Source organism: Labrus bergylta, chromosome 4, assembly GCF_963930695.1.
Source record: "Labrus bergylta chromosome 4, fLabBer1.1, whole genome shotgun sequence".
Lineage (NCBI taxonomy): Eukaryota > Metazoa > Chordata > Actinopteri > Labriformes > Labridae > Labrus > Labrus bergylta.
This window is the reverse complement of record NC_089198.1, coordinates 15,018,733-15,039,344: the sequence shown is the minus strand read 5'-3', so window position 1 is coordinate 15,039,344 and position 20,612 is coordinate 15,018,733. Positions and strand designations below refer to the sequence as shown.

The 20,612-nt window shown below is 40.4% G+C and overlaps 2 protein-coding genes across 5 annotated transcripts; one reads left to right on the top strand and one right to left on the bottom strand.

The window, feature by feature from the left end:
* Positions 1-784: 784 nt before the first annotated feature.
* Positions 785-15,384, top strand: slc35a3b (solute carrier family 35 member A3b). Of its 3 annotated transcripts, XM_065953822.1 has the most exons (9): positions 785-988; positions 6,034-6,109; positions 7,478-7,718; positions 7,888-8,042; positions 9,582-9,704; positions 10,296-10,494; positions 13,069-13,187; positions 13,363-13,496; positions 14,105-15,384. In XM_065953822.1, exons 2-9 carry the CDS (start codon positions 6,107-6,109, stop codon positions 14,196-14,198), a joined length of 1,068 nt encoding a protein of 355 aa, XP_065809894.1. In that variant the 5' UTR covers positions 785-988; positions 6,034-6,106; the 3' UTR covers positions 14,199-15,384. The 3 variants fall into 3 exon arrangements, with proteins under 3 accessions (XP_065809894.1, XP_065809895.1, XP_065809896.1); XM_065953823.1 differs by lacking the exon at positions 6,034-6,109; XM_065953824.1 differs by lacking the exons at positions 785-988; positions 6,034-6,109 and adding an exon at positions 6,280-6,627.
* A 1,159-nt stretch (positions 15,385-16,543) lies between these two features.
* Positions 16,544-20,586, bottom strand: fam78ba (family with sequence similarity 78 member Ba). 2 transcript variants are annotated; one of them, XM_065953825.1, is made up of 3 exons: positions 20,372-20,586; positions 18,799-19,078; positions 16,544-17,494 (listed from the first exon to the last, which is right to left on the bottom strand). In XM_065953825.1, exons 1-3 carry the CDS (start codon positions 20,434-20,436, stop codon positions 17,252-17,254), a joined length of 588 nt encoding a protein of 195 aa, XP_065809897.1. In that variant the 5' UTR covers positions 20,437-20,586; the 3' UTR covers positions 16,544-17,251. The 2 variants fall into 2 exon arrangements, with proteins under 2 accessions (XP_065809897.1, XP_020505820.1); XM_020650164.3 differs by having other exon boundaries at positions 19,278-20,487.
* Between the last annotated feature and the right edge of the window lie 26 nt (positions 20,587-20,612).

Below are 20,612 nucleotides of genomic sequence, written 5' to 3'. Positions count from 1 at the left end.
TTCATACATTCATATGGGAATGTTTTAATATAGTTTAGTACAGCCACCATAGACTGTAAATATTGGTAGCCACGTGTTCTTCTTATCTTCACTGCAAATTTGGGTTTCCTTCCTCAAACAGAAATACATTTGTTGGACTTTCCAATGTCCCAAAATATATGTTGAAAATATATAAATTTGATCTTTTACTGACAACCAAAACCTACATTTGTTTTTACTACTTTATTCACACCAGGGTTACAAGAGCATTCATACAAATTACAGACCTAACACTTGTAAAATAAATACAAAATACATTTTTGTAGACTCAATTTTAGAATATACTTTTCCAGATATATTCAGTTTAAATACCCTAAAAACATTTAAATTTAAAAATAAAATAAAAAAAGTTTTTGTATCTTGTCTTAAATGAAATCAATACGAATAAGTGTTGATGTATTGATTGATTGAGTATTGTATTTTAAGTAAGATGCCATATTGATGGAGTAAAGGTCAAGGCAAGAATTGGAGCCAGTTCAATTCTGAAACAAGAGTGAAATTATGCCAAGATTGTTATGGCCTAAAATAACATGAAAATCTGTAATATCACATACAAATAGCCTTTTTACACCATACAGTTTCTCAAATTCTGATGGCGTTACAGACAATGGACTCTCTGACAGTTTTCCAAGAATAACATAGATGTTAATGTGTCTTTTCTCCAGCAGGTGTCACTAAACCTTTCGAGCATGTGGTCCGAACTTGTATTCATTCATCGTGGAGAAAGGGGGACTTACTTCGACCTCCAACTAAAGGTATGCTCAGTGTGGACCGTGAGAGTGTACTTCTTACAGCTGTGAGGGAGATTCTATCTCCAAACCTCATAGTTTGTGTTAATATAATAGCCGGAATACTTTATGGCTTTTATAATAAGCGTCTAAAAGATCACAGTGAGTGGATCACCCAGCGGCCTGTCAGCCTCCCCGTCCTGAGCTGAGACCCCTGTCAGGTAAGTTTCTGTGCGATGGAGAGATGTGGCAGCTTCAGCCATGTCGGGTTAAAAGGCAGGTCTGATGCCTATTAAACACATTTATATGTGTTTTTTTTTTGTTAGGACACTTCTGTTTGTTTGTTTCCTTCTGCTGCTTTGATTTCAATCCCTTAGGACCCCTTCAGGGACCGTTTGTTCGTTTACTCTTAGCTCAAAGCTGCAAATTAAAGGATCTCTTAATGACACATTATAACAATATAATATAATAAATTGTTTGTTTTATTACTCTTTTTTGTCATACTTTAATTTACCTTATGACGGATCCACATCCTGAGGGCTGTGTGCAGGTGTAATATTTGTTAAGGTGAACACCCATTAATTACAGTCCTGATCCTTATGCCAATGTCCACACAAGAAAACAATTGTCTGCAGAAACATCCTGCAGTTTCAGCTTTTTATTCCTCTATTGTATGACATTATTCTGTATGTAAGAGTCCTAAATGTCTTCAAAGTTGTAGCAGATTGAATTGTCACTCCACCTTCTCTGCAGCCACACACACACACACGTGTACACACACACACACACACACACACACACACACACACACACACACACACACACACACACACACACACACACACACTCAAGCAGAGAGCACAGAGCGGGATTGTGCAGCCATGCCCCTCTGCATAAGGAGGTCAGTGTGTGGAGCTCACCACACCTCTTGTTCTTTCAGCATCTTGTGGCTCGTTTTACATCCTGTATTTACCAGAGGAACATATACACCAGAGTAAAGCTTTTTTATGCACAGAGAACTTTGTCTCTTTAGGTGAAAACATATTTACACATTTTCTTACTTTCACCGGACAGAAGAGAGTTTGTGTCAAGGTTAGTTAAAAAACAAAGAGAGGATCCACGTGCAGATCTATCTGAAAAGATCTGTTTCAATAAAAAGGCAAAAACAAGGCTTACTTCTTTAAAGACCACAAAAAGGGAAAAACAAATCTCCGGAAGTCACAAGGAGAAATACCAGATGGCACAAGAACATGGTTAGGGTTAGAGCATTAGAGATGTAATAACTGACACAGAAGAGAAAGAAGACTGAAAGTGCTTCTGAATTGCAAAGTGTCTACACAATCTGACAGTAGACAGTCCCTTCTATCCGTGCTGTATACTATAAGGACCTACTGTTCAGTAGGCGCGCACAGAAGGCCAATATTTGTTCCTACTTCATCTGATTCATACAGTGTGGAAGTGCGTCATTAGCCCGCCTCATGTTATTGACACTCCAACTCAGATGTGACCTAAATGATGTCTCAGGAAATAATACTAATACTAAAATAAATAAAACTTATTATTTGAAACACTAGACATGATACATGGGGGATGGACAACTACAAATTATAACAGGAAACACCAGAAACTAAACTCAGGACTATCAACACAAACAGAGAAAACAGAGAAACACAAGAATACAAATTGCAAAATAAAACAGGAAATCACAACTAAGCAACAACATAAAAAAAAAAAGAACTAAACAAGAGTACACCAGGACAAGTTTAAGTGCTCTAAATTTTTTAAAAAAGGGCATAATCAGTACAAGGGACAGGCAGGCTGTTGGATCCACATAAGCAATTGTTGAAAAAAAACCTATTAAAATTGTTTAATTAAAGGCAGCTGTAAACAGGTGTGTCTTCAACCTTGATTTAAAAGGGCTGAGAGTTTCAGCAGACCTTCAGTTTTCTGGGAGTTTGTTCCAGATATAAAGAGCATAGAAACTGAACGTTGGTTCTCCGTGTTTGGTTCTGACTCTGAGGACTGAGAGCAGACCTGTCCCAGACGACCTGAGGGGTCTGGATGGTTCGTAATTAATCAGGAGGTCACTAATGTATTTTGGCCCTAAACCTTTAAGCGCTTTATAAACCAGCAGCAGGATTTTAAAGTCTATTCTCTGACAGACTGGGAGCCAGTGTAAGGACCTCAGAACTGGACTGATGTGATCCATTTTCTTGGTCTTGGTGAGGACTCTAGCAGCAGTGTTCTGGATCAGCTGCAGTTGTCTGACTGATGTTTTAGGCAGACCTGTAAAGACACTGTTACAGTAATCAAGACGACTGAAGATAAAAGCATGGACAAGTTTTTCCAGGTCCTGCTGAGACATAAGTCCTCTAATTCTTGATATAATCTTCAGGTGATAGTAGACTGACTTTGTAATTGTCTTAATGTGGCTTTTAAAATTGAGGTCTGAGTCCATCACTACACCCAGGTTTCTTGCCTGGTCTGTGGTTTTTTAATTTAACTGTATGAAGCTGATTGCTGATTCTTAGTCGCTCCTCCTTTGCTCCAAAAACAACAACCTCAGTTTTGTCTTTGTTTAGCTGGAGACATTTTTTGCACATCCTCTCATTGATTTGCTCTATGCATTTACCCAGTGGTTTTAGGGGACCATGGCTGCCTGGTGACATTGTAATATATATTTGTGTGTCGTCTGCGTAGTTATGATAACTTATTTTATTGTTTTTTATAATCTGAGCTAGTGGGAGCGTGTAGATGTTAAACAGAAGTGGCCCCAGGATGGAACCTTGGGGAACTCCAAAAGTAATTTTTGTTTGCTCAGATTTGAAGTTACCTATAGACACGAAGAAGTCCCTGTCCTTTAAGTAGGATTCAAACCACTTTAGTGCTGTGCCAGAAAGTCCCACCAAGTTTTCCAGTCGGTCGAGTAATATATTGTGGTCAACTGTGTCGAACGCAGCACTGAGATCAAGTAAAACTAAGACTAAGGTTCTGCCACTGTCTGTGTTCAAACGGATGTCATCAAACACTTTAACCAGACCTGTCTCAGTGCTGTGGTTTTGTCTAAAACCTGACTGGAAGACATCGAAACAGTCGCTCAATGTCAAGAAGTTATTTAACTGTTGAAAAACTGCTTTTTCGATAATTTTATATAAAAAAGGAAGATTTGATTTAGGCCTGTAATTTTTCATTATTGACTTTTCTAGATTGTTCTTTTTTAATAGTGGCTTGATGACTGCTGTTTTCAGGGCCTGTGGGAAGACACCTGAGAGAATAGAAAGGTTTACAATTTGTAACAGATCTGGAGCCATGACTTGGGAAACTTTTTTGAAAAACCTGTTTGCAGAATATCAAGATAGCAGGAGGAGGAATTTAATTGTTGTATAACAGGTTTTTAAGGTTGATTTGATTAAATTGTGTCATGGTGCTTAAGTTGGTTTTAAATGGACACAGCACATATCCTGATCCTGATGATGAGTTACTGACAGTTTGTCTAATTTTCTGGATTTTTTCAGCAAAGAAGGTGGAAAATGTATTACAGGCCCTGGTAGAATGAAATTCAGATGCTATTGACACAGGAGGGTTTGTTAGCCTGTCGACAGTAGCAAACAGGGCACAAGCATTATTATTGTTTCTGGTGATGATGTCAGAGAAGAAAGATTGCCTTGCATTCCTCAGTTGTGAATTATAAGTGTGAAGTCTCTCTTTGTAGATGTCATAATGAATCTGGAGATTAGTTTTACGCCACCTGCGTTCAGCTTTTCGACAATCTCTTTTTCCGTTTCTTACCAGTGTCGAATTTCTCCATGGAGATTTTTTCTTACCAGAGACGACCTTCACCTTAGTGGGAGCAATGGAATCAATAACATTTGTGATTTTAGAATTGAAGTTATCTACCAACTCACTGACTGTGCCCCAGGACAGGGCAGCTGTGGAAGAGAAAACCTGAAAGACCAGAGAAACCTGTTAAGACCAGAGAAGTTATCTCAATCCCTCCCATTCCAGCTGATGTAGGACATTTGAAGTGGCAGAAAAAAAGATGCTTCAGTCAGGAATGTCAGACTTAAGTGTAAAGAATGTCTGTGTTAAAGCCTTCAGGATGCTGTAGGTGTGGGACTGGAAATAATAACCTCTGACAACTGAACCATTAATGCATGATAGGCTCAACAGTGTGCTGTTTTACACGGGGCTATACATTGTAAGCAAATCACATTTGTTTCCAGATGTGCTCAATGTTTGTTTCTGTGTACTTTACAAGTAGAATCCCTGGATTAAACACCATACTGGAGGAAAAGTGTATCAGTGTTATGGGATAAATGTATTTAATGCATTAAAAAAGAAAAACGAGTATAGCTGCTGTTAGAAACGTTTGTTACAGTATCTAACCGTAACTTGTATTGTTCTCTGCTATGTTCATTCACTTTTTTGGTTAAATGTCAGGTCTGTAGCTTGCTGTTAATCTTCTCTTCTGACACCTAACCTTTGGCAGAGGCTTGAAAGACAAATATAGGAATAATTACAGTTGTTGCTTATAGTCTCCTTTGCTTATGAAGTTCAAATAAAAGCCATTAATAATATTATCAGACTATTATACAGCCAGTTAAAAACTCTTCACAGAGCTTTAAACTTCATGACTATAAAAAAAACTTGACCATCTGGGGAGCAAATGGATGCAGCATGTACAAAAACATGAAAAACGATCTGTCATTGTGTTCAACAGTGATGTTAAAGATCTGTGCCAGACACTTGTAGCTGTAACTCCACACACAAAAAGCCTGAAGCAATCATTCAATGAAAGAACTGAAACCATGCAGTCCAGCTCAACACCTTTAAACCTGCTACACTAGAAGAGTGTGCCACTTGAACACAGATGTTATACAGCGCTTTCCTCCAGATGTGTAACACACAGCTGAATTTCTCTTTATTCTCTGCAACTCCAGCAGCTCTTCAAGTAAATATGCCTAAACAACAGTTTCTGATACATGAGTTTGGATGAGCACTGACTTAGAAAAACTAGTTTCTTTTTATGGCAACATCTTTGCAAGAAAAACAGGTTTTTTTTTAGACCATGCAGTCTCTCCAGTTTGTGACAAAAACCTCTAAGCAGATGTAGCATCAGATAACACTGACTTGCCTCAGGTTAAAAACTATGGTTGTGTGTGTGTGTGTGTGTGTGTGTGTGTGTGTGTGTGTGTGTGTGTGTGTGTGTGTGTGTGTGTGTGTGTTCGACACCAAACCCTCACCTATGGTCACACGTTATGGGTAGTGACTGAAAGAATGAGATTGCAGACACAAGTGGTCGTTTCCTCTGGAGGGTCGCTGGGCTCAGCATTAGAGATATGGTGAGGAGCTCAGACATTTGAGGGAACTCAGAATTGTCATGTTTTGGTTTTGTTTTTTGTATTCTCATTTTATCCCAGTATTGCTTATTTCCCTTGTGTGTTAATGTTTCCTAGTGTTGATGGTTTCCTACTTTTGTCTTCAGTGTTTTATTTTGTCATTTATTATCCTCGTGTATCTCTGTGTTCTAGTGTGTTTTGTTAGAATCTTGAGCTCTGTGTGTCTTTAGTGTTTCATGTGTTTATTTTGTATTGTCCTCAGTGTTTCTGGTCTTGTGTTTCTCCCTGCCTTGATTACCCTTATTGTTCTCACCTGTGTCTTGTTAGTCTCACCTGTGTTTGATTACCCTATGTCTATTTAGTTTGTGTTTCCTGCCCTCGTGTGGTCAGTTCAGTGTATGTTTAAGTAGCCAGTGTTGATTGTGGTATGTCGTTAGTCGGTATATGTCAGTTTGTGCTTGTGCCCCTGTGTGGCTCTCTGTTTTTTATATCTGTGTTTTTTTTTTGTTGAACTTTTGGAAGTAAGTTTTTGTTTGCCTATGGCCTATTTGATTATTAAATACTTTGAGTTTATTCTGCACTTGGGTCCACCTCTCCTTGTTTTCCAACCGTCCGTAACACTCAAATTGTAAATTGCCCGAGTAGAAAATGTTTTAAAAAAGGCTGTTTGTTATTCACCTTGTCTGAAACCTACCATGTTGCAGCAGTTACATGCTTTTAAAATGATTATAACGCAATAGTTTATCTTCTAGCTGATGGTCTGTGTTTTACTTTTGTAGCTCATAAAGGTGCATCAGCATGAATTTAAGTCTGTTTCTTAAACAGCTTGAAATACTCCTCACAGGAGAAGAACAATATCAGAATCAGAACAAGATGACAGGGGTTTTGCTTATCGGTGATTTGAAGAAAGTATGAAGAGAAAATCAAGGCTGGGGTTTTTCTGACAAACTTCTGGTTATATGCAGCCTCAGATTTACCAGTGATTCACCAAACACCTTCTGCCTGAATCAGCAGCAGATGCATGTTGGTGGAGGGTGGATAATAAACCAACTACAGAAAATGGTGACATCTGTTTTCAGGAGTGCGTCCCCATTACTCTTATAGCTTGTCAAATTGTTCTATGTGCTGCAGGAATGCTCTTCCCTCAGTACACTGCCTCAGGCTGCAGTTTTCTCTTTGATTACCCTTTAATGACTAACCAGCATTCATCTTCTCCAAACTGTCCTTGAAATTTACCCTCCACTTATTTCAGTATTATTTTGTTCACTTTGCCTGTTTTTTTTGTTGTTGTATTAATTTGATTAAGAAATCCCTAAAATTCACACCAGCTTTGTGTCTTATCTCTCTTCATCCACTTCGTCCACTCTGAAGACTCCTTCACCCTCTTCTGACTCAGAGGTCTCCAAGATGGTCTTGCCCTCGTCACACTCCTCGAGGCTCAAGTATGTGTCTCTGGGGGTGCTGGTGTTGCAGACCACCTCGCTGGTGCTCACAATGCGCTACTCCCGCACCCTGAACGAAGACGGCCCCCGCTACCTGGCCTCATCTGCTGTGGTGTCGGCCGAGGTGCTCAAGATCTTCACCTGCACCCTCCTTGTCTTCATGGAGAACAGTGAGTACAAACTTAAAAATTAGGTGAGGAGGAAGATTGGGTATTTGGAGTTAGACACTGTGTAGACTTAGAACAAGCTCTCACTTAATTGGTAGATCATATATCTCTTCACGCCATGGGTGGGCCCTATAGGCTAAATTCCTGAAAGCAGACCCCTTGTCTCTGATAGATTTCAGTTGCCGGGCAATGAACCAACTGCTGAAGGAGGAGATTGTGTACAAGCGGTCACAGACCCTGAAGCTGGCCATTCCTGCAGGGATCTACACGCTGCAGAACAATCTGCTCTATGTTGCCTTATCCAACCTGGACGCAGCAACGTATCAGGTGACATATGAATGTGCAGCTTCAAATCCACTTTTTGTGTGTGTGTGTGTGTGTGTGTGTGTGTGTGTGTGTGTGTGTGTGTGTGTGTGTGTATTTATTTTAACTGATTTAAATATGGTTTGCCTTGGACTTATATGTATAATATGGGGCGCTAGTGGCCAAGTGGTTAGGGTGCACGTCCCATGTACAGAGGCTGTAGTCCTTGAAACAGGTTCAACCTCCTTTTCTGCATGTCATCCCCCCCCCTCTCTCTATCCCTTATTTCCGACCCTATCCACTGTCCTATCTCTACAATAAAGGCGTACAAAGCCTCAAAAAATCTTTGAAAAAAATGTATAATATGAATCACTTCCCCATTAAAATGTCCAATAAACCCTTTTGGTACCCCTGATGATTCACTCAGAGAAAAACTGCAAGTGTATTTCTAGGTGGACCAGGGTTTTGGTCATAGTGATCTATGATCTAGTATATGCTTGATCTTACTGATCTTCTCCTCTGATATTTACATTCCTGGCAGCTTTCCCCTCTGTCTTGCAAGAGTGATTTGTTGTGAATCTCACAGCAGATGGAGGATAATGCTAGGTTTGAATCCCATCAGATCTTAATTCTGGCTTTGATACGGTAGATAATTATATTTTTAATAAATCGCACTGAAAGAGGGTAGGTATCTCTGGCACAGCACTGAGCTGATTAAGTCTTATTTATCTAAAATGACTCTTTCAATCAATACACTCAAACCATCACTCTGAATAGCAGAGATCACTCGCAGGTTATCCAAAGGTTCAATGCTTGGCCCCCACTGTTGTCTCTCCACCTGCTTCCACTTGGTTGTATGATCTGTAAGCTTAGAGTTTCATAACAAAGCTCAGCTGGTTACCCCGATTGATCTACTGTTGAGACAAAATTTACTTTAAGAAACCTTCTCAAGCAAATGATGACACACACAAAACAACATCATTGAGGTAAATAAAAGCAAAACTTAAATTGTTATTTTTGCGTGGCCAAATGCGAGAATTCAGATTTATTTGACAATCTAGGTGACGTTTTAACAAATGTTGCACAAGTGGCCAAAAATTGGCTTCCTCTGTCATCTTGGAATAGGCTACTGCAGCATCTTTTTTAAAGGCATTTCTTGCCCCCTGAGCCCACACCCATCCCCAGGTCGACATACTTCATGATGTGAGGGGTGAATAAGCACAGAGGATTTAAGGGGCATTCTGTCATGACATTTTCTAGAAATTCTGCAAGTGTTAAAACAGCTTGAGCAGCTAATTTCAATGTAATTATTTATTCAATCAGGAATGTATGCATTTTTTCAAGGAAGTAAAAAAAAAAATATATCTCTCTTGGTCATTTGGACTGGGTAATACATCTTTTTCATCCTGTTCCGATTACTGCAACTCTCTTCTTACATCCATGTTGTTTCTTTTGTTGTTGTTGTGTTATTGTTTTATGTAAAGCACAAAGCAATCATTAAAAAACCGAGCATACCAAACAATTAAAGTTAACGTTATGTTTATTGTGTTGTGATCCACACAGGTCACATACCAGTTGAAGATCCTCACCACAGCACTGTTTTCTGTCTCCATGCTGGGGAAGAAGATGGGTCTGTACCAGTGGCTTTCACTTCTCTTCCTCATGGCCGGAGTCACTCTAGTGCAGGTAAAATACCCTGAACAATTTTCAGAAACACAACTGCAGCATGAAGGCTTTTCTCTGTGGGCAGGGGCGTGTCCAGTGGGTGGCCAAGGGTGGCATACCCCCCCTGAAACCTCAACTGTGATTGGCTTTTTTCCATGACAGAGGCTGGACTAATGACTATTCTGGCTATATCAATGTGGCATATTTTATTTTATTTGTACTTTAAATTTTAGATAAATACATTGCACATTTATGTCCAAAATGGGTACGTCTGCACGCTGTCTTACTTGCAATTTACTCACTGGCATTTTTTCATTGCAATTTGAGAGTTTGCATGTGATTTTTTTAATTATTTAAATTCTGACTTTAAACATATATCTTCTTTTTGAGTCAATGAAGAATTAAGCTAAGAATGTATACATATGTTCCCATTATCTTTTCTTTCCTAAGTAGATATGATTGGTGGAGTTAGAAAGGGTAATTAATTGATCAGACCATCCCTGCACAAGTCAGTCTGTGGGTAGGAGTTTTTATAAATGAGTTACAAATTACAAGGTTTATTTGCTCTGTCTGTCCCTTTGCATGTGATTGTCAATGTTTTAACCTCCACAGTGGCCTGCTGACTCTGAGGGAGACTCTGAGGGAGACTCTGAGGGAGACACTGAGCAGAAGATCCTGTGTGCAGGTTCTCAGTTTGTGGGGCTGATTGCTGTGTTGATGGCGTGTGTGTCCAGTGGCTTTGCTGGAGTTTACTTTGAGAAAATCCTCAAGGAGACTGAACAGAGTGTGTGGGTCCGAAACATTCAGCTGAGTGAGTAACTCTGTGTGTTAAGCTGTTTTCACACATAGCCTGCACTTGAAATCTTCCTGAGTTGCTAATTCACACAAGCCCCTCCCATGACCTGAATGATTCAGTAAAATTAGTGAAGCCCTTGGTCACAATTAAATGGAACCCCGAAGTCCCAAAAACTTGTGCCCACAAGAATTTTGTTTTACTTTTTGGGACTTCAGGGGTTCTGTACAATTCTTAAGACCTTACAAACCATACTTAATTAAAACATGTGCAAGGACAATATGACATTTTGCTTTTTTAGTTTTATCCCCTTAATATTTAGAACAGTAAACTGTGCCACACATATGGTTCAACCTATCATTTGAAGCACTTCCATGCCTGAAAAACAGGACAGTGTTTGGTTTGGTTGGGATCCAGTGTTTGTTGAGCAGGACATGATAAAAATCTATTGATTCTATGTTTCATGTACAGTATAAAAACAGATCAATTTGCACACTTAATGTTGACACAAGCCACTGCTATAGTGATGTCATTGATGTCTTTCTAAAATAATTTCAAGTGTTGCTGCTGAGAAATAGATAAACTAACTGTTCTTTTAACAGGAAAGCCTTGTACTATATTTGCATTTACTCTCTTTTTGCACAAATATCAAGGACATTTCAACCAGTATGAAGGACTGCTGCAGAATTGTTCATGTTAAGATTTTCACCAGTTAATGGTTAGCATAGATAACTGTACCTCCTCTCTAGAAAATCCTTCCAGGGGGATCCCTCAAGGATCCATCCTAAGCCCCACTCTTTTCCCCATTTACATGCTCTCTCATGGTAATATTATCCAGAAGCAAAACATCTACCACTGTTATATACATTTAGCTCTATCTCCCCATAAAATCCCACAAAAAGTTGGATCCCAACTCACATAGGGACTCAAATATTTCTTAGTCTGAAAGAGAAATCTGTCCTTTTTGGCCCGCAAAACTGTTGTCTAACAATTTAGGTCAGCTTTCCACTTACTTTAAACCTTGGAATGGTTTTTGATTCTGCCTTTACATTTGACATTCAAGTGAGATCATACGAGAAATCCTATTTCACTTGGCTTCAAACCAAGGCTACATATCTGCTTTAGTTGTCTTCTCGGTTTTAAGTTACTCTCACTTATTTTTATTTTGGTCTAAGGATTAAAAATGACCTTTAATACATTTGAATAATTGATTGAAATGCTCTTTACATTATCAGCAGTGCAGAAGGGGTTATGTGAAACAAGAATTGTTGCTATAGGAATCACACAGCAGGTAAAATAACATACATTGTCACATAAAAACAGACATACTTAAGTAATAATAAACTCTGTGTGAGACATAACAAATTGGACCCAATTTTACCTGGCAAGAAAAACAATTTATGACATTTTTCGTTAAATTATTCATTAAACTTGTATTTTCAGTGTCATTATTATCATCTATGTTTTTGCAACCTTATAAGCCATGTTTTCTGTCCAGGAAAGGTCTGGCCTACTTCCCACAGAGCCAAAAATCAAAAAGCCATGTTACAAAGTCGACCCTGATGTGCTTTTTAAGGCCGAGGCAAGGGTTTGCTGCTTTGATTCCATGCTGATATATCAAGTACTTCACAGATAAAAAGATGTTGTGTCATTGAAACTAGGTTTCCTGGTACCCTGAATTTAACAGGCATGATATTTTTTCTGGGTTACTGGGTTATTACAATAAATCAATCACATAATATTACATAACGACAATTCACAACAAGTAATCTCATGGCACTAGCATGACCCTTTGTATGATCAGAGAAGAAACATCAGATTTTAGTCATGAATAATTGCACACGCTTGTTGAGGATTGCGAAACAGAAAAGTTGAAGTATAGCTTAATGGCAGAACTCTCAAGTCAGGAAGTATGACTTAATTCTAAATTTCACAATCATATCTCAGAATGTCTTCCAATGTATGATACATATGTTGCTTTTGACTAAAGCAGGAATCTAGTCTCGTACGTGTAAACAAGGTCATTTTGTCTCTTTTTGTTTCCTCCTCCTGAAACCTTTCTCTTAAGATGACCTGTTGTTTGGTTCATCTGGTTTAATAATTTACAACTATCTATTGGATTTTAACAACCATAATGAATACAGGTAGTTTTGAACAAAGCAATGGTTTTATTGGTGTATATATTGTGGAAATGATACCATGTGTTCTGCAGTGTATGTTTGGGTTTCTATATGTGTGGCACAGAGTTGACTTTTATTTTTGGGGGGTTAATGTGTGTAAAAACACGAAAAATGACAGACTGGTTGATGCTTGTAGAGAGAGGAGGAGTTAATGATTGCACCATGGGAATGAGCAGGATATCCCTGACAGCTTTCTTTCCTGTATGCATAAATATTAAGGCGAATTTGAAAGTCTGTTGAACCTAAGCTCCAGCCCTAAGTTTAACTAAAGTGACCTCTAGTGGCAGGATGGTGTGGTTAAACAACTTCTTCAGACATACCTTTCTGTCTATTACCAAACAGTTGGAAGAAATGATTATTCCAAATGTTATTGCTACAGCCTTACCTCTCTATTTCTTTTTGTCTCCTCCAGGTTTTTTCGGCTTAATTTTTGGCATAGGAGGAATGATAGTATATGACGGCCAGAGAGTAAAACAGTGGGGAATGTTTCAGGGTTACAGCGTCATCACCGGCACAGTTGTTGTCTTACAGGTTTGATAATTATGACACTGTTCTTTGAACATTATCTTAAGTCCCCCATTTAGGTCAAACATACATAAAAGTGCATCGGTTTGTTTGGAGATGCTTACTTTGTATATTCTTTTCACATGTTGTGTGTTTGTCTGAGTGGAGTGTGCTTTTTGTAACTCATTATTCTCTTTTGCAGGCTGTGGGCGGCTTGGTCGTAGCAGTGGTCATTAAATATGCAGACAATATCCTCAAAGGATTTGCCACGTCTCTGTCCATCATTGTGTCTGCAGTTATTTCGTATTTCATGCTAGAGGACTTCAACCCTACAAGGTAAACAAATGTTCATGAACACCCATTTCTCTACCCATGCTAGCCACAAATATATACTCTTTCAGTCTCTAGGACAACATAAAAGCATTGATACTGAAATTTCTGAACATATTTTGTAAAATTCCCTGATTATATAGCTTAGGAAAAATGATTTAATGAGGGTGACCACAAGGTTTACGTTGGCTCTTTTAGAATTAAATAGCTCTTGGCAGAAGGTTTTATCAGCACATTTTTTATCTTTATAGAATGACTTAAGAAAAAATGATGGTATTCCTGTGACTTTCCCTCCTGTAGCAAATTGAAAAAAAAATTCAATTGTCCAGTAAAATTTTTAAAGTTTTAAAGTTTTTTTCCCATCAGACTTTTTGTGATTATTGATTTTTATTATTGCTCATTAGCTAATATTAGCCCGCTAAGGTGTTAAACACAGTCAGTATACCTGCTAAACCTATTGTAATATATAGTATAAAACACTGTCATTATGAGCAAGTCAGTGTTGACATGCGACATTAGCAATTATATCAAAGCACATCCTCACAAAGTTGCTGGCATGGTGTTTTTAATTTCTCTTTTTGCTCTTTTCTATTTGTTCCCCCCCCTCCTCACAGAGTATTTTTTGCAGGGGCAGTGCTGGTCATTGCTGCCACATTTCTGTACGGCTACGAGCACAAGCCTGCTAGTAGCACCACCATCAAAGTGTAAACAGAGGCCTCTGTGAACTGTGCTACCAGAATGAGGTGATCACAGGCACTCAAAAAACACTCCATGAACTGTGAAAGGGAGTTTGGTATACAGAATTAAACAGAGCTGGAAAAGTTGCTGAATTTCAACTTGAAAACGTTGAGCCTAAAAGTGCTCCAAATAATCCTCTGGAAACATGCTGCTTCGCTACAAAGATGGAGGACAATATTTTGGTGGTGTATCTTTTAAAAGTTTTTAATTTTTTTTAAATAGTTTTTAATATCATGTAAAATGTTTGCAATATAATGTCTTATAATTGTCTTATCAGGAGAACATTGAGGCTACCTTACCATGTAAACAGACGGTGTTACAGTAAAATTAACCTTAACTTGTTTATCCCTGGAAAACCACAGCCAGACCGACATAGAGGTTAGCCAATGTGATGTGCAGTTGTGCCTACTACAGATACATTGGCATAAGCTGTAGGTTTTTTAAATGATATTAAACTTTTTGACAGAACATATATGTAGCAGAAAACAACAATATGTTTGAAGAATTAATGATGTCTTTCAATTGTTTGTCTAGAAGAGCGTTCACTGACGGGGCACTGTCTGCACATGTATGTGCAGTCATATTGGTGAAAAAGAAACACAGGTCCACTTTTATAACAGCTCAAAGATTTACCATATTGGTCGACACCAATAAGAACATTTAAAAGGGAAATGTTCTTATTGGTCGACCTCTCATATTCTTATATTTGACAGGCTCTAATGGTAATGCAAGGTTTCGATTAAAGCAATCAGGAGAACGACATGAAAATATGGCTTCAGATATTTGCCCACCTAAATTGTGTAGTTCAGTATGTCAATCATGTATTTATGTTTTATGGGACAGCAGGGGTGTCTGTACAAAAAAGGTATGCTGGGAGCTCCTGTCTCAAAGGGAGGAAATTCCTTTGCAAAGCATCCATCTAGCAGTGGAATCAGGAGCAGACTTGCTGCAGAGAGGAGGGGTTACCTCTTTTCAAAGATGCTGAATGTCTTTTTTTTTTTTTTTATAAAACGGGATATGACTGCTCTCACATTACTTCTCAAAATCTGAGCAGTTGTATGAAGGAGCTCATTCCTGTGTTATTTAAACAAAAACATAATGTTTTTATGTAGGAACAGATGAATAAATGATGGCATTTTTTATGCTGAAACAACCAGCTCTGCCTTGATCTTTTTTTCTTACTTCAAAGGGAAATGAACAGCTAAATTGGAGCATGAAGTTTGTATGTGTACACATTCTCACACACACACTAGTGCAGACACACAGTGAGGCACACCCATGAATATATTTTTAACTGTTTTTTTTTTTTCAGTTCCAGTTGCAGTGCACTCAGTGAAACCAAACTTGTCTCTATAGCAACAGATGTCTGAGCTAGCTGCTGTGTAGTGACAACTGTAGACACACTGAATAAATATAACCTATTTACCCTTTCTGAGTGCTTTTCGCAGAAGAAATGGTCATTTTTATTCAAGAGTGGCCCTGACAAATGACAAGAGAATTGAGGCGCATCTGTCCAATTTCTTTTGCTCTGTTTTTTTTCTTGCCATAGCTGATGGCTATCAGATGGCTAAGTCTGATGGTTTCAGGAGCTAATGTGTGTTTGAACTGAGACATTGTGTGTTGACGGGGTGGACAGACAGGGGAGAGAAGAAGGAGGCAGATGGGAAGGTGAGGCATGAACCTGGAGAGAAGCACAGATGGAGGAATGAGTCATGTGACTCGTGCGTGGAGTGGCAGGCAGGGACTTGGACCAAGCTATGGGACAGACCACAGCCACGACACAGGACGGCCTTTATGTGCTGTTATTCTCTACAGAGCCAAATAAAACAAGCTAAGCATAGGACATGAAACTGTGAAATTTCCTCAGTCTACCTGTTGAAAAAATGACACTAGTTCAACTATACCCTTTTTAAATGCAGTCTTATTTAATTCCAGATGATGGAAAGTATTAAGAGGGCATTCAGAATTGTGTTAATATTTATGTAACTGGGTAGCGCAACATGGCCTGATTACAGTCAAATCGACCTTGGGTCTGAGTACAATTCAGCCCCATTCCAGCGATGATCAATCGCCTGCTATCACCCTCAGTGTTTTAAATCTGTTGTATGGCACTATTCCAAGTAATTTACACCACACTTATTTAGAGCAGAGCTGACGTTATTTATTCTTTGTGGTAACACGTCCGGCTCATCTCTGAGATAGTTTGTAACCCATCTGAATACAATAGCAGCTTCGCTACAGAGGCAAGTGAGTGAAAAATATATTGGTGCACACATTTGGTGTGTTTGCAAAAACCCAGAGAAAACCACAGCAGATTTGTTTTTCTTTTTTCCTGATTTTTATGCAAGGTGGGTGCTCTTAATACAATCTGACAGATGCACAAGTTAATCTTAACTAAAAAGATTCATATAATATGCTGTCTCTTTTAAATGTTCTGAATACATCCTTCAATAATTACTGAGTGTGCTGAGGAAGGCCTTTGTTGGCACTGATGAGGTTTAACCAGCCTGCAGGGTTTTTTTCTTCTTTTTTTTTGGGGGGGGGGGCTGGTTTTTCCATCAAAATGTCTTCAGGTATCAAGTTATAAAAACAAATGCTATTCTTCAACTTCTCAAGGACAGTTTGTTGTCTCTCTCTCACTGGCTCATGCAATAAGATCTACATAAGGATGCAGGATGCAGTTCTTGTTTGGGTCTGATACCTCCGTGATCAGCGTTCCTTCTTCGCTAAAAAGCAGGCAGAACTCTTTGAAGCAGTACAAAACTGGTCGAGGACCAAACAAGCCTTGATGAAACTGGGGCCCTGACTCTATATTGTGCCAGACCCAAGATGTAAAATTCACTCTGGCTTGCGATAATGTTCCTCTTAAATCTTCCAGGATTAATGAGCCACTGGCATCCTGAGCTCAGGGAAACCATCAGTTCTCTCTTCCCTGATAGGCTTCGTGACTTTATCACCCTGATGACTCCCTTTGCTGCAAGAGGGAACGATAATACTTTTGTCTGTGCAAGCATTTCAGTCTCTTATTTTGGAGGTATGACCACAAGTGGTGCCCCTCTCCTCGGCCTCCACATCAGCACTTGGGCGTCGTTGGCGTTGGGTCTCCCCAGCGCGTTGGGAGGGATGGGCTCCTGGTAGTTGAGGATGTGTGGCTGCTCCTGGTAAGGACGGCCCACCAACGAGGCCCGAGAGCCCAGAGGCATGTCGGGGTCAACGGCGATGTCCACGCGCATCCGCCACCGCACCGTCTGCAACACGATACGCTCCTGGAGGAGGAGAGCAGTTAATATTAAGATGTGTGTATGCATGGAGTGGTGTATTCTAGGTTCACTAAGATTACTTGTGTAAGGTCTTAAGTTGACAGTGCATCACGAAGCAGTATGTCCTCTGCTGCTGATAGATGAGGTAACTTACATTCTCATTAAAAGTGTATTGCTAAGCCTATGTAAATAAGCTTATCTGATACAAATTAAAGTTAAGACACATGAAAGAAATTTAATCCCGTCCTCTTCTTACAAAAAAGTCATGAAGAAAACAAGCCTGACAACCTTCTCTATGAAAGCCTTGAGGAATACATCTCTATTAATACTATAGAGTTGAATGATTTCTATACTATACTAGACAATACTAATCAATGAATTTGATCTAATCACAACAAAAGTTGCCTCATGACACGTCATGACATTCAGAGCAGGTCTAGACAACGGCTTCCCAATTAATCACAGCTTCACCTTTATTGACTAAAGAGCATTCAAAGAAAACCTCACAAAAGTCTTTATTTATCGCAAAAAAATATAAGAAAACCGATTTTATGTTCGCAAGCTGCTTTCTCCAAAGCATGCATACATTTCTTTATGTTGAGGCCCGAGTAAAATGACCATGCTTCAAGATCATTTTGATCCAGTCAGATGAAGCTCTATAGCTATCAGCTACATTTGGATTATTAGGTGCAAATTTAGTGGTGAAAAACAAAATGCTTTCTCCGAGTTATTTAGGATTAAGGATGGACGTAGTGCACACAGGTTCTGTTTAAAATACTCCATATCGCCTATACTGAATGTTATCACACACGGCATATTTTTGTTTGTTTCACGCAGGCGTGGTCTACACCAAGTGGCAACCTCCAGTGTTGTAAAATGAAGCCAATGCGGAAGTGTGCAAAACTGTCATTTTTTTTTACTACCTCATTGGTAGATAATGACAGGCTCATTATCCATTAATGAGCAAGCAACAGTGAGCAACAGTATTCTTTTAACAGGCGGAAACCTCGAGTAGAAAAAGACACGTCATCTGCTCAGAAAGTGGCTAGAATAATGAAATGCTGATGCTCACTTTGAGCTAGACTGTCTCCTGATGGGCATTTTCAGCAGAAAGCAAGGATGGGGTACTTTGTAACTTTACACCAGAAAGGAAAAGAGCAGGGGGAGATGATTATATCACAGTCTGTGTGTGCAATGCAAGCTCTGTTTCTATAGATGTATCGCCAGCACTTAAACTGGACAGACACAGAACAAACAACACAGTTAAGACTATTATTAAGTTGGGAACGCGTATGTGTTTTTGGCCTTACCTTGGTGACGGAGTTCATGGCTACCAGCCAGGTGATGAAGCTCTGGTCCCGGGTGATGTGGGTCAACATGGGCGTGTTACTGTTGCTGATGGGCACTGCCCAGGTCACGCTGGGGTAGAAGTTGTCGTTCATGCTGACCGTCAGACGGGACGGTTTGGACGTTGGCCCGGTCAAGGTGACAGTCTCTGTGGTGTTGCCATACCACGGGTAGCTGACACCGTCTGAGTCGCTGATGGCCTTGACCCGACCCTCTCGAAGCTCTGGTAGCTCCCAGCTGGACCTGCAGATGGAGGACAACGGGGACAGAGTAACAGGGTGTGAGGATGTGCTTTTTTTCTGCATTGGCTGGTTCAGGTTGTGGTTTAGATGTTTGACAGAGTTCGAAAGAAGTAAAAAGAAGTGTGCACATCAAAACATTGCACCAACAAAGCTCACCTAGAGGCAAAAGTTCTAACAGGATGTTTCTGCGGTTCACTTACATGCCAATGTCCCCATATGTATTGTAAAACTCCATTTGAGTACAAGCTTGGATCCATCCAACCACCCAGGTCTCATTGCGGGGCACCGGTGGCATCACCACACCTGCTGAGGCCCTGAAGTACGGCGTCTTGTAGCGGAGTACAATCGGTGAGTTCTCCTCGATGATGGTGGGACACTGGTCAATGGAGGCTGACACCTCATACACCACAATGTTCTCCCGCTTGATGCGGGGCTTGCATGCAATGCTCTGAATACAGCCCATAGTGCAGGCAACGAGCAAAATGAGCAAAACCAGAGAAGAAGGGAGCAAATGTTTCCTGACCAGTATGCACATCAGTCCCCTTCAGATTCCACCCTTGCCTGAAGAGCAGATCTAATCCTTTAATTGCCCATGATCAGTGATTGGTTGGGAAGGAAAACAGAAGAGAAACAAATATGGGGGGGTGGGGGGGGGAGGACACAGTCACCATTGATGAAACATATAAACATCCACAAGCATATTTTCAGGATGATATGGAGTTGAGAGGGAGAAAGTGGGGCCTGGGGGGGAAGTATCACAGATCTCCGCAGCCTCCTCCCCCCGGTCTGCCTGCTGACTGCCGCACTGCCCTTGGCGCTCGTCCCCAGAAACTGCAATCCGGCCTCCCCTGGGGTGCTGCTCCTCCTCCGCCGTGCCTCCGGAGGATTCTCTGCTACTCGTCGAGTCCAAACGTCCGGCTGCACGTCGGTGCCCCTTGATCCTGCTGCTCTGCGCCTGGCTCTGCGCTGTCATGTCAAGCAGCGACAGGGCAGCCAGGTGCGTCAGAGGAGGGGGTGCTGGATGCCTTTTGTTTGCTTGGCTTTTCCTGTATTCGCGCGGCGCGCTCAAAAGACAAAATCCGGCTGTTCATCACCTTGACCTACATGAAAAGAAGCTACATCAAATGAGCGACGATGAGTCTAATAATGGCGAGCCAACAGGGCTAAAGCGGGCTATTTTAATGTTTTCCTTGCTGTGTGCTTCCATTCTTGTGGATGCATGAATGGTGCATCATGAATGGAGGCAGCGAGGCATCATAAACGTGCAGAAAACAGTAACTATACCCGGTCGCACCAGACTGTCTCGGTTCTCGTCGCACTGTTTCCTCTCGCTGGAGAACCTGGCGGACCGGAGAGCATCCTTCCCCCTGCTGCGGGCTCGCCTCGCTCGGGTTTGGAGGTGCTGATGCTGGAGAGGCAGGGGAGGGGCGTCACCCGACCTCTGCATTGAAAAAAAAAAAAAAAAAAAGATAACAAGTGCAAAGGGCGTGGCTTCACGGGCTACGTCACTCCTTCGTGGAACCTCATTGGTCGCG